General features: G+C 36.3%; 1 protein-coding gene across 7 annotated transcripts; it reads right to left on the bottom strand.

Annotated features, from left to right (window-relative positions):
- Nucleotides 1–1558: 1558 nt before the first annotated feature.
- LOC114304644 (ankyrin repeat family protein / regulator of chromosome condensation (RCC1) family protein) lies at nt 1559–14443 on the bottom strand. Of its 7 annotated transcripts, none has more exons than XM_028249784.2 (11): nt 14015–14443; nt 10142–10818; nt 9183–9360; nt 8491–8719; nt 8186–8325; nt 7579–7868; nt 7267–7479; nt 6670–7164; nt 4481–5143; nt 2685–3218; nt 1559–2047 (listed from the first exon to the last, which is right to left on the bottom strand). In XM_028249784.2, the coding sequence occupies exons 2-11, from the start codon at nt 10415–10417 to the stop codon at nt 1820–1822; spliced, it is 3246 nt and encodes a 1081-aa protein (XP_028105585.2). In that variant the 5' UTR covers nt 10418–10818; nt 14015–14443; the 3' UTR covers nt 1559–1819. The 7 variants fall into 7 exon arrangements, with proteins under 7 accessions (XP_028105585.2, XP_028105587.2, XP_028105588.2 ...); XM_028249786.2 differs by having other exon boundaries at nt 1559–2044; XM_028249787.2 differs by having other exon boundaries at nt 8491–8716; nt 14015–14315.
- Nucleotides 14444–14689: the final 246 nt, after the last annotated feature.

The raw sequence follows: 14689 nt of genomic DNA, 5'->3' as shown, positions 1-14689 counted from the left end.
TTCACCGTCATTTTCACTTTCTATTTCCAAATCCCTCTCCAAATCTTTGAACCAAATACAACCTAAAAAAGTCATTCTCAAATAGAGATTTGACAGGCGGGTATTATGAAAACTAGATATGGCCAACAAACAAGTGGATAACTACTTTCAACACCAAAAATTGGCCTATACTAGTCGATGGTAACACGGTTGTCCAGAGCCTCTTCGGAAGGCAAATAAATCAAGCATTGAAACCTTTCATGAAAAAAGCTATAGTCAGTGACGTGCTAATCTAAACCACACTATGTATTACAGGCATGCCAATATTTATCCGAAGTGAAAATGAGCACAACGCAAACTTGAGAGTACTAACAGCTTATGAAGGTAATAAAATAATTAATTGGGCATTATTGTAGGACTCTGAGAGGGGTTCTGACCACCAAAAAAAAAAGAAAATGACTAAGAGAAGGTTCAAGTTGCTCACTGACGGCGAATGCTGAAGACTATCGACGACTTTCAAAGTTTCTACCTTCTATAGACATTTCCATAGGACGAGTACAAGGTCAGGCCCCTTCTTGATTGATTGTTGCAATCTATACTGCATTGCTGGTTGCTGAGAAAGATCCCTCGTCCAGATCTTGAACCAGATTTCAAGCCCAAAGCTGATAGCTTCAAGAAGACCTTGTTCCCTTACCACAGCCCAAACTTGCAGAGAGTCTCACTAAAGTAATTCTCATACTTTCAGTTCATGACATACAATCTCGGACAGCCCATTTGGATTGGGTGATTTGGGAAGAAATGAAGAGGGACTCATTTCTCTTATAACCTTAATTTTGAATCTCTACAAAAGTAGAAAGATTAGAAGAGAAGAAACTGACAAATTACTATTTTTTTATAATACCAAAACTGCCCCTTTAGATACTGAAGAAAAAAAAAGACTGACACAAATAAAAGGTTTATTTTGGTAATATAACATGAAATAATTTCTTTTCTTTCTTTTATACAGTTTTACCAAGCAAGATATGAGAGAGAGAAATCATTCTCTTTTCTCTTAATTATCCAAGCAAAAAGGGAAGGAAAAAAATAAAAAAAAAAAACACTATTTTCTCTCGTCACTTGTGTAATCATTTCTTTTCTTTTATTTGTCCTCCTTTTTCTCTCCTAGGTTCCCAAACTGAGTGTAAGTTCAAGGCCCATTATTTGGGGATTTCTTCCAATTTGACAAGGAAGGAAGTAACTAATGAAAAATCATGGAAAAATGAACTTGATACATGCTAACCAAGCTTCAAGCACACATCGCTCTAATCCATTTTCTAAAACAAAGACTCATATACAAATTGTTGGAGGAAAAACTTACCAGAATTGCGATCAGTTATCCTCAATGAGTTGCCCTTGCAGTTGTAGCCAACCTGTCTACAGCAAAGAATAAAGAGACAAAAATGATGACTGAAACCATTAAACAGATCAGGTGAAAAATGCCCTCAATCTAGCAATGGAACAGGACATATTGAATTGTGCTGTTGAAAAGGTTGGTAAATGCCGCTGCAAACTAGAGTCGAAACTCACAAGAGGGTATATATGTTCAGGCAAACAAAAAACAGTGCCCATTTCAAAATAAATTCCTTGTTCGCAGACTGTAGCTACAAGATAAAACATCTCTTCAACTTTTTACCAAAAGGAGAAAAAAATGTCTACCTTGTAAACACTAAGGAGATGAATGTACACAGAAATCTACATGGACAATTTACAGAAATGCCCCAAAAAAATTAAACAGCAGGGAAAAGAGGGGGGAACCAAAGGACCCAATTGGAACCAGTCAGAGCAATACCACACAGTTGTCTTAAGATTGGTTTTTCACAATCTTAACACTGCTGTAAAAGCGCTTAAGGTCCTTTATGGCCCTTTCCTCGATCTGAATTGAACGGATCGATGAGGGTGTGTCAACCTCCAGTTTGAACCAGCGGTTCAAACCAGCAGAATCTGAAGGTGAGCCCTGACCAGTAGCGATAGCGAATCCAGTTGTTCTTGCCTTTGGACTGTGGGAAAGACTTGGGTGATGTTTTCCCTGCTTTGGGACAACCAGACAAAAAACATGAAAGAAAATGAGATTTAGTATATGAATGAAAATTGAAAAAATAAATGCATGAAATTGATTTAAGTTGATCGCAGAACACTCCAATTCCAGTAGTAAACAAAACCTTTATTATCAGACATAAAGCATAAGTTGGATATGGTAATTTCAGGAGACCAAAAAATGAACATCTAGATTGAAAATTTCTAATAAATGGAAGATGTTTCTAAAATTGCTGGACATAACAGCTTAATTTGCAAAAACAGGTTAAACCCATCTTGTAAAGCACATAATGAACAAAAGTACAGTAATGGATTGAAGATAAAATCAATGGACACAAAATAGGTGCTGTTGCGAATGTATTTAGTATTGGAGCAATCGTTGTCGCCTTCCATTACAGGCCAAGCAAACTACCTATAACACTCTCATCTTTCAAAGGTAGCCCTTATTCAAATTTTGTTTTCCCCTTTCTTTTACTTCCCCAGCAACAAAAGGTGGCAGCCCATTCTCTTTTAAATAGACCGTAGCTTTAATTTTGTGCTAAAAGCTGCTTGTACTGTACCATTGTGCTTCTCAAAAAAGATAAAAATATGTTTATCTATGCATTATACATCCTATAGGGCAGTTCCTGTACCTGTTGCATTTGGATGTCCCTGAGAGATGGCCGAGAATGAACAGGTGGAGTCCCAGAAGCAATCCAAGGAGGGGTGCTTCTTTCTCCATCGGACACCTGTGACGTCTGAGCCGAGATGACTGGTATTGGATTGGAATGCAAAAATGAACTTATATGAATTTTCCCACCACTCTTACTATCAGAAGCATCTTCCACCTGGTCTTTGCTTTTAGTGGGCTGAATCTCCTTGGTTTTGCTCTGCTCATCTTGGATCTCACGGAGAGAGGAGGATCCTTTTGCAATTTTAGCACCACCCCAAGCAGGGCCCTCACTTTTGGGCATCGGTGGCGGCGGTGGTGCAGAATCTTTTTTGGGCTTGTCATCAAGAGCACCACTCAAAAACATAGAAAGCCCACCTTTCTTCTTCTTCTTCTTAGATGCTGTTGGTAATGAACCCTTATTCTTCGGAGTGTCTTCAATGCCTTTTTTAATGCAACCGGGAGACTCTTCAGAGGCTTGGCTGGCAGCCATTCCTTCAACCTCTGCCTCCTCATCCTATCAAATAAAACAAACAAAATATACAAATGATTGGAATTCATACATTAAACACAAGCAAAATGCTTCACTTTTAATAAACAGGAACTCAAAACAAAAATACTATCGGACGGTGTTCCCAAACCACCTATTCAACAGTCGCATGGCTTGGTGTACAATACAAACAAGAAAATTATCATGTATAATAATGCGTTAAGAATTCCACACCTCTAGAAAAGCCACATCCATGACCAACTGGTTCATGCATGGAACTACCTTTTAAAGGTAGGCACTGTGGATGCCATCTGGCACTCTTTTAGTTGGAGTGATTTTTCAATTAATTCAGTGCATATGCTTTGCAAGCCATGTAGTGAGTGACATGTGTCCATAATCCAAACAGTTCTTGAAGTGATTGGAAAAATTGCAACCCAATTCCTGCCCTGGCCCATTTCTAGCAACATGTAGTTTCACCTTGTCATCTCAGGTTCACGACCAGTTAAGGGATATTGTGTTGATCTATGAAGCATAGATACTTCTAAAAAGGAAAGCGCATCCATAGCAGATTCCAATACTCCTCGGACACTTGCAGATGTGTACAAATACTTCCTAAACGTATCCAATACTTGATAGTAATTTTGAGAAGTATCGGATACTTTTTGGACACTCTTTAAGTCATGTATCCAAACTATTATGGAATTGAGATTGCAAAATTTTTTGCACAGTATTAAAGTATCATTGTTAGAATTAATACAAGAATAGTTTTTCAATATTTTTTTTTATTTCTTATTGAAGAAGAAAATAGTGAAGATTAGTACCCTACTTTTTCAGATTTTATCACACTAACGTTATGTTATGTTATCCACTGCAAATAAAGTAAATTGACTATTGGCTCTTAAACTAATATTTAATTCCTAAAATTGGTTTCTCACTATTCTTTGAGCTCATACATAAAATATAATACTAAAAATTATTTAAAATAAAATATATATAAATTCAATGTATCCCGCCTATACTCATATCCTATTTTTTAGATTTTTCCGTATCACATCTCCGTATTATATCCTATCTATATCCCGTATCCATGCTTCATAGGAGTTGATTCTCAGGTTGGAATTGAGAAAGTGCTCCCCCATTCCAAACCCGTCCCATTGCCACCAAGGAATATAGTACAAAATACAGATTAACAACACTGGATTTCTTCAAAGGTTAGGAACAATAATCATTATATAAAAATAAAAAACAAAAAAGAAACTTCAAGAAGACTTGAACTTTAGGAATCTAACCTTATGCTTGACTTGAGAGATCTGAACATCCAGGAAATCCTTAATGGGATATGCTTCTAGACCCATGCCAGAATCAGCAGACTCTACTACAACCTGTCCTTTTTGTTTGCTCTTTCTCCTCTGTTTTTTCAATACCTCTCCCTTTTTACTCCCTTTTCCATCCAACAATACAGAAGATACTTTTGCCTGCATTGTCTCAATCGGAACACCAAGCTCAGCAAGAGAATTCTCCAAAGCTGACCTAGTATGGAGCTTTGCAATCTGCTGGTCATCAAGAGCATGCCCCTTGGACCGCTTCTCTTCAAGCATCTCAATCTGCTGCAACTTTTTCCTCAAAGCACGGACTTGTTTGCAAATGAATTCATCTGCATCATTGTTGGGTTGTAGAAAGCAATCTAACCTATGGTCTCTCTCTTTCTTTGAAATTGTCTTTTTTCTATGGTTGTCACGAGTCTGAAGTTGTTCACTTTCACTATCCTCTTCCTCACTATTGATTATGGCAGGAAGAGTAGCTGTTGGAGTTGGGAGCCGACGGTAACTCCAGGGTTCGGATGATCTCACATCCAACGATTTCTCAAGATTAGCTAAAATATCTAGTGAAGCAGTGGCAATAGCGTGAGCCGAGACTGTGAGAATATAATCAAGATTGCGAATAGCAATATCCTGCATCAATTTTTTTAAGACGTGTTATATAAATAAGATACAATCATGAGCTTCAAAAATTAATGTTACAATCCGAAATAAACATGAAAATGGATCGATTACAGTGCAATGCAGATGATGAGGCAATCTCTTGCATGATGGTCAAAATCAAAATTGACCTAACCACCAGAATCGTTAGCTGTTCATTTCATGGTATGTACCTGGAAAATACTTCCCAACAAATAAAGATGGTGTGGGACAGAAAATACTACAAATTCAGATCTTAATGTCAAGATCATACCTATTTGTTGTGAAGGCACATTCCAGGTATTATTGCACAAGCACAACATTCTTGACATTTTTCATGTTCCTAACTTCAAACCAAAATCTCATGAAATTTGATGCAGTGTTTCTGTGTGCTTTGGACACATGTCCATCCCTTATAACACACATTACAAGTTTGAAGAAAAAAACTTGGGATCCAAGAATAAAAGAAAAATAACGTAGATTATGGCCTATTAGTCTTATGTTCAATTTTTTAATTATCTTTCAAATAAAATATTCATATATATGGCATATAATAAATATATATATATATAAACATATTTTACGTGAAGCACAAGAGTATGATATCTAAAGTACAATTAACTGAGGAAACTGAAAAATTGATGCCCAACATCCAATGGAAATCATAATATTCTTCTGCAATGTAGTGTCAAAGCTTCATTTGGCCTTGAAACATTAACAATTTAAAAGTATTAAAACAAATGCTTGGCATAGAAGTATACAATAAATATAACTGAGCTTCCATTCTCCTAGATGAAGAGAAAAGTGCATCGACTACGAGTCAAAAATTTTAACACCCAAGTATTGCAAACATTTAGGCAAAATTCAAATGTGAATATTTATTTTCCTTCTCTTTATAGTTTATATTCCCTTTTGGCATCGTTTGACAGCTGTCCATACATGTAAGAGTGCCATTACTTGCCCAAAAAAATAAGTGCCATTAGAGAGACTCAAACATAGGGTACATCACTTAAAGTCATAGAATCAAACCAGCCAAGCAAGTAGTAGTTGATCAACATGTATATTTACTAACAAAATCACAAAACGCAGAGGTCTACGAGATAAAGCAAAGCAAAAAATTAGAATGCAAAAGGTCCATGACCAAGGATATCTTTAACGCTGTGTTTAGATCTTAGATTTGGAAGGCATTTGTAGAGAGAGAGAGAGAGAGAGAGAGAGAGAGAGAGAGAGCAGGGAAAAGTGAATGAAATAGAAGCTAAATATTTTTCACAAATCCCTTCCCTGCCCTCTTCCCACAAACCTCTTCACAAATCCAAGATCCTATCACAGAATAAAAGTTTTCACAGGAGTCATCTAATGAGCAATGTTTGGACAGGCCCGACAGGAAATATTAAATAATGGCATGATGTTTTGAAACTTTCTTTTTTCGAACGATAAGTATAATGTTCTGAAACTTAAAAAATTATATAAATATATTTGACATTTTTGGAGAAAATAGCATAGATCATCTGGGAAAATACCTCACAGTGCTTCCTCAAATCCTCTGCCCCCAGCGAATCTGCAATTTCAAGAAGCTGTACAGCATTTCGGGGCTCCACCAAATGTTCTGCTGCTACTTTCTCACAGAGGCTTTTTAAGGTTGGTATGGGCCTGCTGTTCCCAACATCATCCTTTTGTGAGGTGGATGAGACTTTATCAGACTCTATATCATTAAACATAAAATCTTCATCTAACTCATCTAAGTCACTCAAAACATTTGGCTTGAGCTCCTGGGGTTTATTTACAATACTAGGAGGATAAACAGGATGATAGAGAGAACCAATCATCAATAGATGTGTTTCTCCAACTGAAACTGAAGTTGCTCTCTTTACACCATGTAACCGAGTCGCAATTGGTGGCTCATCCTTTCCTTTCTTTCCATCCCACATATATACATCACCAGCAGCTGTAACTGCAGCGGTCCAGTACTTCCCAGCGGAAACACTCACTATTCCTCTGCCACAAAGTGAATATAACTACACAAAAGCAAACAACAGAGATGATATATAATATGTTGTTAAGTGGATTTGCATGATTGATGACATCGAAAAACACACCAAGTTCAGTAAAATTAAAACCTGTTGACATCGAAGATCGGGATCAGATGACACCCAATAAAACAATGCACCATCATCAGTGAGAGCCAAGCTATGTATCATCCCTGCAGCTATAGAATTCACATGAAGCCGTTCCTTACGATGAAACTTCAACAGAGTGCTACCACTTTTTTTAATATTTCTAGCAATGACTACACGTCTAGGGGTAACAAGTCGGTGACCCCAAGTAAATACCTGCCATTCATTGTCAATTGGTATCACCTACTTAATAGCAGTATCAAAAAAATTTACTAGTAGTAGTGACAGCGATAGCATAATTCTGAAATCATGTACCTCTCCATCAGCTCCTAAAACAATTGTGTGATATTTTGCCACCTCAACTCCAACAAAAACCTTGCCTTTCAGGTATTCAACCACCCTTGGAGTGTAATTTGAAGCAGAGTTAGAGGTGCCATAACCAAGTTGACCCTCTTTATTAAATCCCCATGTGAAAACCTCACCCGATTCAGACACTACAGCAGTATGTTTGTTTGCTGCAGCAACAGCAACTATTTTTGACCTCAGCGAACTCACTCTCCGAGGTGTGGGTTGGGTATCCACAGAAGTGTATCCTAGCTGACCCTCTGTACAATATCAATAGAACAAGTCAATATTTCCACTTTTATTTTTTCTCTCCCTATGATCACAATAACAAGTCAATACTTCAAAAGTCATAATTCTGGAAAAATAACAACCATTAAAGAAAATGTTGTCATTCTTTTCTTCATTTTCAAAGTAAACCAGAATGCAACAAAACCAACTTTCTGTTTTTTTCTTTCCAATCAAGAAGATACAAGTGATTTTAGAGTTCTGTGGTTATGCAGACTGATTGACTATAACACAATCAATGAATTAATTTGATTGAGGAATTCAACATTCACAAATGCTGAAATACTTATACCTCTATTGGAACCCCAAGTGAACACTTCCCCACCCTCTGTTGCAACAACAGTGTGATGTTTAGCCGCTGCAATTGTCTTAACCCGGCGAGCCCCTAAACCAGAACTCACCAGTCGGGGAGTGATAACTGCAGCTTGACCGCTGCAAGAAAATGACATGAAGAGCATTTGATTTATGATCTGCAAGTTCTCCCTGACTACAGTTTATGCCAAAAAAATTAAAAAAGCTTCGTACACTTTGAAAAGAAAATGAAATGCTGATTTAGAATTATTATTAGAACCATAAGGTATTAAGAAAACTCTTTACCTGTGAATATCGAAGTCAGGGTGACCAAGGCGGCCACCTCTCCCAAATCCCCAAGTGTAGACTTCTCCATGAGCAGTGACAGCTACACTATGGAACTTTGCAGCAGAAATCAATTTGATAAATGAACCGTGAAGTGAATCAACTTTGCATGGTAACTTCTGAATGTGTGCGTTCCCAGTTCCAAGTTGATAGTTTACACCACTACCCCAACTAAACACCTCTGTAGCTACTACACAAACAACCAAAAAAAGCCACTTAGGTTATCCTTTGGTTGGTTTGGCACTGACTTTTTTAGTGGCCTTCTGGCTTTTTGGCCTTTTTAGAATCTAAAAAAAAAACTGATGTGTTTGGAAATTGCTAAAAAAAATTTTTTTTTTTTTTGGTTGGTGGCAAAGTTTACCTTTTTGGATTTTTTTTAATACTTTTTTTAGCTCTTCCCAAGCATGCTTTTGCTTTTTGGCTTATTAAGCCAAAAGGCTGCTTTTTGGCATTTTTTGGTTAAATAAGCTAAAAAGCCACTTAACTTTTCCATTCACAAAAAAACAACCTACTAGCAACTTTCCAAACGAATCAGTTTTTTGCGATTCTAAAAAAGCCAAAAAGTCCTAAAAAAGCCAATGCCCAATGCTTACACTCAGTGTCTAATAGCCAAGATTGTTAAGAAGTAAATAAGTGAAAATACCGCTGTGTACCTGAATTATCTGCATTCCCCACAGCCTGTGAGACAGGCCCAGAGAGGAGATCAACAGGTATTCGGGATTTAGAGTCCTCCAATGTGGTAGAAGCACCTGATTGAATAAGTACACTTGCCACTGCGAGATGACCAAAATGCAGAGCTCTGTGAAGGCTACTCCATCCAGTTTCTCCATCCTGAGATACAAATTCAATGGTCATAAAATAGAACAACTGAACCCAGTTTCAACAAAAAAAAAAAAAAAAAGCCTGAATTTCTCAGTAATCATCCCAATAAATCAAGTAGAAATATAATCTTTCAAGTCCTCAACTAAGCTAGAACTAAAAAATACAACTTTTTAATGGTTAACTGCATTGAAAGAAGGCAGTCCAGAATGCCAACAGTGATCTCGTTTGTTAATAATGGCACAGCAATAATTTATGTCCCTAATTCATTTTCATCCACATTAAAATTTGGTCTACCCATGACAACCCAGTAACCAATAATTTCCTTACATTGGTTTCAGTTTTTCAACATGATCCCAGATAAGACATTTTCTAACTCTCTTTCAAAAAAAAAAAAAATTTTGCTTAACATGTATCCATATTTTAGGTGATATGGTTACAGAAATAGGAGTCATGACACTCTTCATGTTATCAAATTCACTGCAGAATAAAAAAATTATCTATCTTTATTACAAACAATGGATGACACACTTCAAAAAAAATGTACGAGGGAGTGAAGAAAAACTGATATGTAGCATAACAAACCAACCTAAATTTTAATAGAAAAACAAAATCATACTTCTCATCAACGGTTTAGCCAATGAGGCAAGCGAAATTAAACTGATATATACCATTAGCTTACCCATAATAACATGACCAAAGATAATGCCAATTGATTAAAAACAACTAAGACGGCATGCATATATGAAACAAAAATATTCAGAGGATCTGAATAATCAGAAGACTAACACACCCTAGCATTAGGATCTGCACCAGCTGCAAGTAGCCTCTTAACAATAGGTATATGATTTCTCCATGTTGCAATATGAAGAGGAGTGAGACCAAAAATGTTCCTGGAATTGATATTTCTCCCATTCTTCTTCAGCAATGCCAAAGCCATCTCTACATCGTTCACAGATCCCTCTCGCACTACAAGCCACAGATCATTCTGAGACACACTTGATGAAAATCTGCGAGCAGCTGTATGCAAATTCTGCTTTTGGCCTTGAGGAAAAACTACTTCCTCCATTGTCAACTATAAATATGCACTTGAGGTTTTGAATAACTTAAGACGATACCACCAATTACTTCAACACTTCAGTTAACCACTGATTTGGTCTCAGCAGATAGCTCAAGAGCCAGATTCGTTAAAATCCTGTTGAGAAGTCAATGTCAAGTCAAAATGCAACTAGTCTGGCCCTTGAAAAGTTTTATTTGGTCTATTCCACGTTAGTAGGCCTTCCAATTCAGGCATCATTCAAAACTTTAAGAGAGCCATTTGAAAGCAGATTATTAAACTTCCAACTACTATGCCACTGTCATCATCACCGCTTTTATCATGAACACAAACCAGTTGAAGTAGCCATTCACAAACCCCCATCACAGATCATGAGCCATGGAGTGATCTCTGATTATCACAGGACCAGCACACTGCATTTGCAAGCCTTCCATCAGTAATTATATTCATTGAACTAAAACTTGTGAAATGAAACAACAAAAGAACATTAATGTGTCAGCACAATTACGATCAAAACAGCGACATAGAGTTTGGAACTTCAACCTATCATCCAGCTCGTCTCCCATACAAAATTTCTGCTTTTTTGTTTCTGGAAAACTGGAAACATATTTTCTTTTTCCCAAGGGAGTTTGAAGTGAGAATGGACTTCAATATAAAGTTCATCCGGGTGTTTCCACATTGGAGTTTTATTTTGATAACAGTTTTCAAAAAACATAAGAACAGAAACATACTCCAAATATGTTTTTGTTTGAACCCATTACCCCTAGATCACAATGTAGCAACCTTACCAACGCGCCAAGGCAGCTACTCAAACAAAATTACAGTGATGTAAATACAATACAACTCTTTTATCTTACAGAAATGAGTAAATTCTACATCTTGAACAATAAATATGTGAATGAAACATGTCTTAGAAAAACAACAAATTGTTGACTGTCCGGAGCAGTATCCCACGAGTAACATTTTAGATTTACCATATCCTGTCATATTAAGGTCTTACGAATTATGATCTCTTAATTCTTGTCCGAACATTCATACATTCTAGCTCTAGTCTCGTATGAGCTTCTCCCAATTACATCTGGTCATAGAATAGGGCAGCTTTGGTTTGACTAAGGCTCCACTTTTTGCTTCGTCCAAGGAGCGTATGAATTTCTCGGAATTTATATAGACAAAAAGCAAGAATGAAGGGATAGGAATAGAATTATAATAGCATTTGCAGAAGGGCCACTTGTGAGAACATCTCTACTGTTGAACCATTTCAATAGTATGGGTGTTGCCATGCCATGAGGCATGGCCATGGAAGCAATAAAAAAGAATATTTTACATAGTTGGGCTATCTACTCTATCCGTTCAAGGGTCACTTCTGTATAGAAGCTAAGACACTATAAATGTTAGTGTTTGCAATACATACCAAAAAGATAATAATTAAGCCAACCATTAATCCCATTTTAAGTGAGGTGTACAATTGACATTCTTGCCAATGTAGATTGGGTAGTGGTGTTCTATATCTCATAGTGTTATGCAAAATATAAGACAACGTAATCCATTGCCCACAGTTTATGAATGCTATGATTTATTATATCAACAAACAATGTCATTCTCAAGGTTTTAAAAAGCGGCCGCAACCGTTACGTAACGCCGTTACGTAACGGTTTTGGTGGTTACCGCCACCCGTTACGACCGCTTTTGCAGTGCGATTGAGATTCACAGATGTGTCGGCCGTAGCGGTCGTAACGGTGCCATAACAGCCGTAACGGCCTGTTACACACCATTACGTAACAGTTCCGAACTGTTTCTTTCGAAAAAACACACAAAAAAAAAACTGAAAATGGGGGAAGAGGGGTAGAGAGAAGAGGGAAAATAGAGAGAGAAAATGGAGGAGCAAGAGCTAGAGAGAGAGAAAAGGGAAGATGAAGAACATGTTATTGATTTGTTGAAACTGTAAGACCTATGCTATTCTATTCAGTTGCTATCACTCAACCATTTTGTTTGTGTGTGTCTATCTATATATTGTTTGAAAATAATAATAATAATAATAATAAGTGTGATCATTATCTATTTGGCTTGGTTAAAATATGTATATATATATATTTAGGCTCTTATTTATTCTCTTACTTTTGTCATTATTTATCTTATATATAATAGTTAGTAATTGATTTTTTGTATAATATAAAATCATTAATTATTAAAATAAAATGTAAAAAACCTCAGTTTATAGTGACTTAAAAATATGAAATATATTGGATCATACTTAAAAATTTATAAAAATTGATCAATATTTATTTTAAACCCAATAAATATGATTATGGAAAAAAAATATGCGTATCGGTAAGTTTTTTTCAAATTATGTGAAAAATAAAAAATTCACGGTTTCGGTTACCGCAACCGTTACGCTACGGCCTTTACACCCCGCAACCGCAACCATGTCACCGCCACCGTTACGGCGACCGCAACCGCTTTTCAGAAACTTTACAAGAATGACTCATTCTTGTAAAGTTTCTAAAATTGAAATATCAGATACTTGTATATAAATTCCAATAAACATGCATGGAAGGTCAAGTCATAAAATACAAAAAATATAGGAGAAATTGAAAAGAAAACTACAATGGACTATAGTTCACAACATAATGTGTGTGCGCGCACATGCGTGTACAGAGATGGAAGAATGCGATTTTGGGCAGTATAACAACAGATGTGCAACATTGTGATATAACTAGATCTGAAAGGATGTGCAACAGATGCAGATGTATCATAAGCAAATATTTTGCACCTCTAAAAGGACGAACTGTAAAATATATCTCAAAAAAAATTAGGACCTTTACTTAATTGAACTGAAATGCTATCATAAGCTATTGCTTTCCTTTTATCAAAAAACAAAATAAAAACAGAATATTTATCACAAAAACATTTTCTATGTTGAATTGAAATGCAATCATTGTACAACAACAGAAATCACAGCAGCAACTAAACTGGACAAGAAGAAGAAGAAGCAGCAGCAGCAGCAACGGCTGACTACTTTTCAATAGACACCCAACACTAAAAGAGGAACTAAAATCAATCCTGAATTGAGTCTAGTCATTGATAACAAAAAGTAAAAAATAGCTAAAAACTAATGTGTTTCACTCCACATTAAAGACAATGAAAGGGTTAAATGGCCATTGGAAACAAACCATTTCCCCCAATTCCACCCAACTGCAAGACAAAATTTTTAAGAACAATTGAGGATTATCAGCATCCAAAATGTTAATTCAACCATTGAATCTCAAAACCCAGATCAAAATCTTCAAGAATTGTCAGAACAAATCAAAATGAATCACACCCACCATATAAAAAACACAAATTTCAACAAATCACACACTATTCAATTGACATAAATATATAAATTTATATACATGAGCGTTACACCACACCTAAACCACCTACCAGTGATAGAAAACAAACAAACACCCACAAATTGAAAATCAATTCAAAACAGATAAATTAGGAACAGGAAGGAAAAGAAAAAAGAAAAAAAAATACCCATAAACTCGATTAGTCATTAACAAAGATCAAAAAGAGAAAAATAAAGAAAACCCAAGAAAGAATGTGAGGGAAAATAGAAAAAATCACCTGGGATTTGGATTGGAGAGACAAGGCAGGGAATCCAAAGAACAACTAGAACTAGAAGAAGAAGAAGAGAATAAAATAGAGAACTGTTATGTTTGTGTTTTGTGTGTATCTATCTGTGTGGCTCTTCTACGTGTGTATGTGTGAAATGTTGCGTGGTGGTGATGGCCAATGGCCATGTGTTTGAGAAAGAATCGAGCCGAAGAATATACCACAACAACACCACCTCTCCACAGAAGGCATAACGCACAGAGAGAGAGAGAGAGAGAGAAGACTAGAAGGGTAGTATGGGAATTGGAAAAGTGAAATGACGAAAATGGACTTGGACTCTGTGCGAAGTGTCTGAAGGTCAAGTTGTCATCGGACCGGTGTTTGGTTTGGTGTCCATTGCCATGTTCTCACAAGTGGCACTTAGATCTGTTTCCTCTCTCCTATGTTTTTCTCTTTACATTACCTTTTTTTTCTTTTTTTTCTTTTCTTTTTCTTTCTAGTCTTTCTTATCTCAAGTTTGAGAAATTGGATTGTTTGGGTAAAAAACATTTTTTATAGAAAAAATATGTATCAAAAAATATTTTTTTATATTTAATGATGACAGGGATAGGATGAAGGTGGAGATGGATGTAGTGGTATAATGGCAGGGGCGATGGTGGTGGAAATGGCAATGATGATGATAGCAAT

Source organism: Camellia sinensis, chromosome 12 (genome assembly GCF_055761805.1).
Source record: "Camellia sinensis isolate YWXY chromosome 12, ASM5576180v1, whole genome shotgun sequence".
NCBI lineage: Eukaryota > Viridiplantae > Streptophyta > Magnoliopsida > Ericales > Theaceae > Camellia > Camellia sinensis.
This window is presented reverse-complemented; position numbering and strand designations above follow the sequence as displayed.

What these genes read in the sequence shown, in the direction of transcription:
- LOC114304644 (XM_028249784.2), bottom strand. Translation starts at nt 10,417, where the DNA reads ATGGAGGAAGTAGTTTTTCCTCAAGGCCAAAAGCAGAATTTGCATACA. An exon ending in TTTTAGGAGCTGATGGAGAG is followed by an intron (nt 7,480 to 7,578) that starts GTACATGATTTC and finishes AATGAATGGCAG; the next exon opens with GTATTTACTTGGGGTCACCG. An exon ending in GGGACATCCAAATGCAACAG is followed by an intron (nt 2,048 to 2,684) that starts GTACAGGAACTG and finishes GTTGTCCCAAAG; the next exon opens with CAGGGAAAACATCACCCAAG.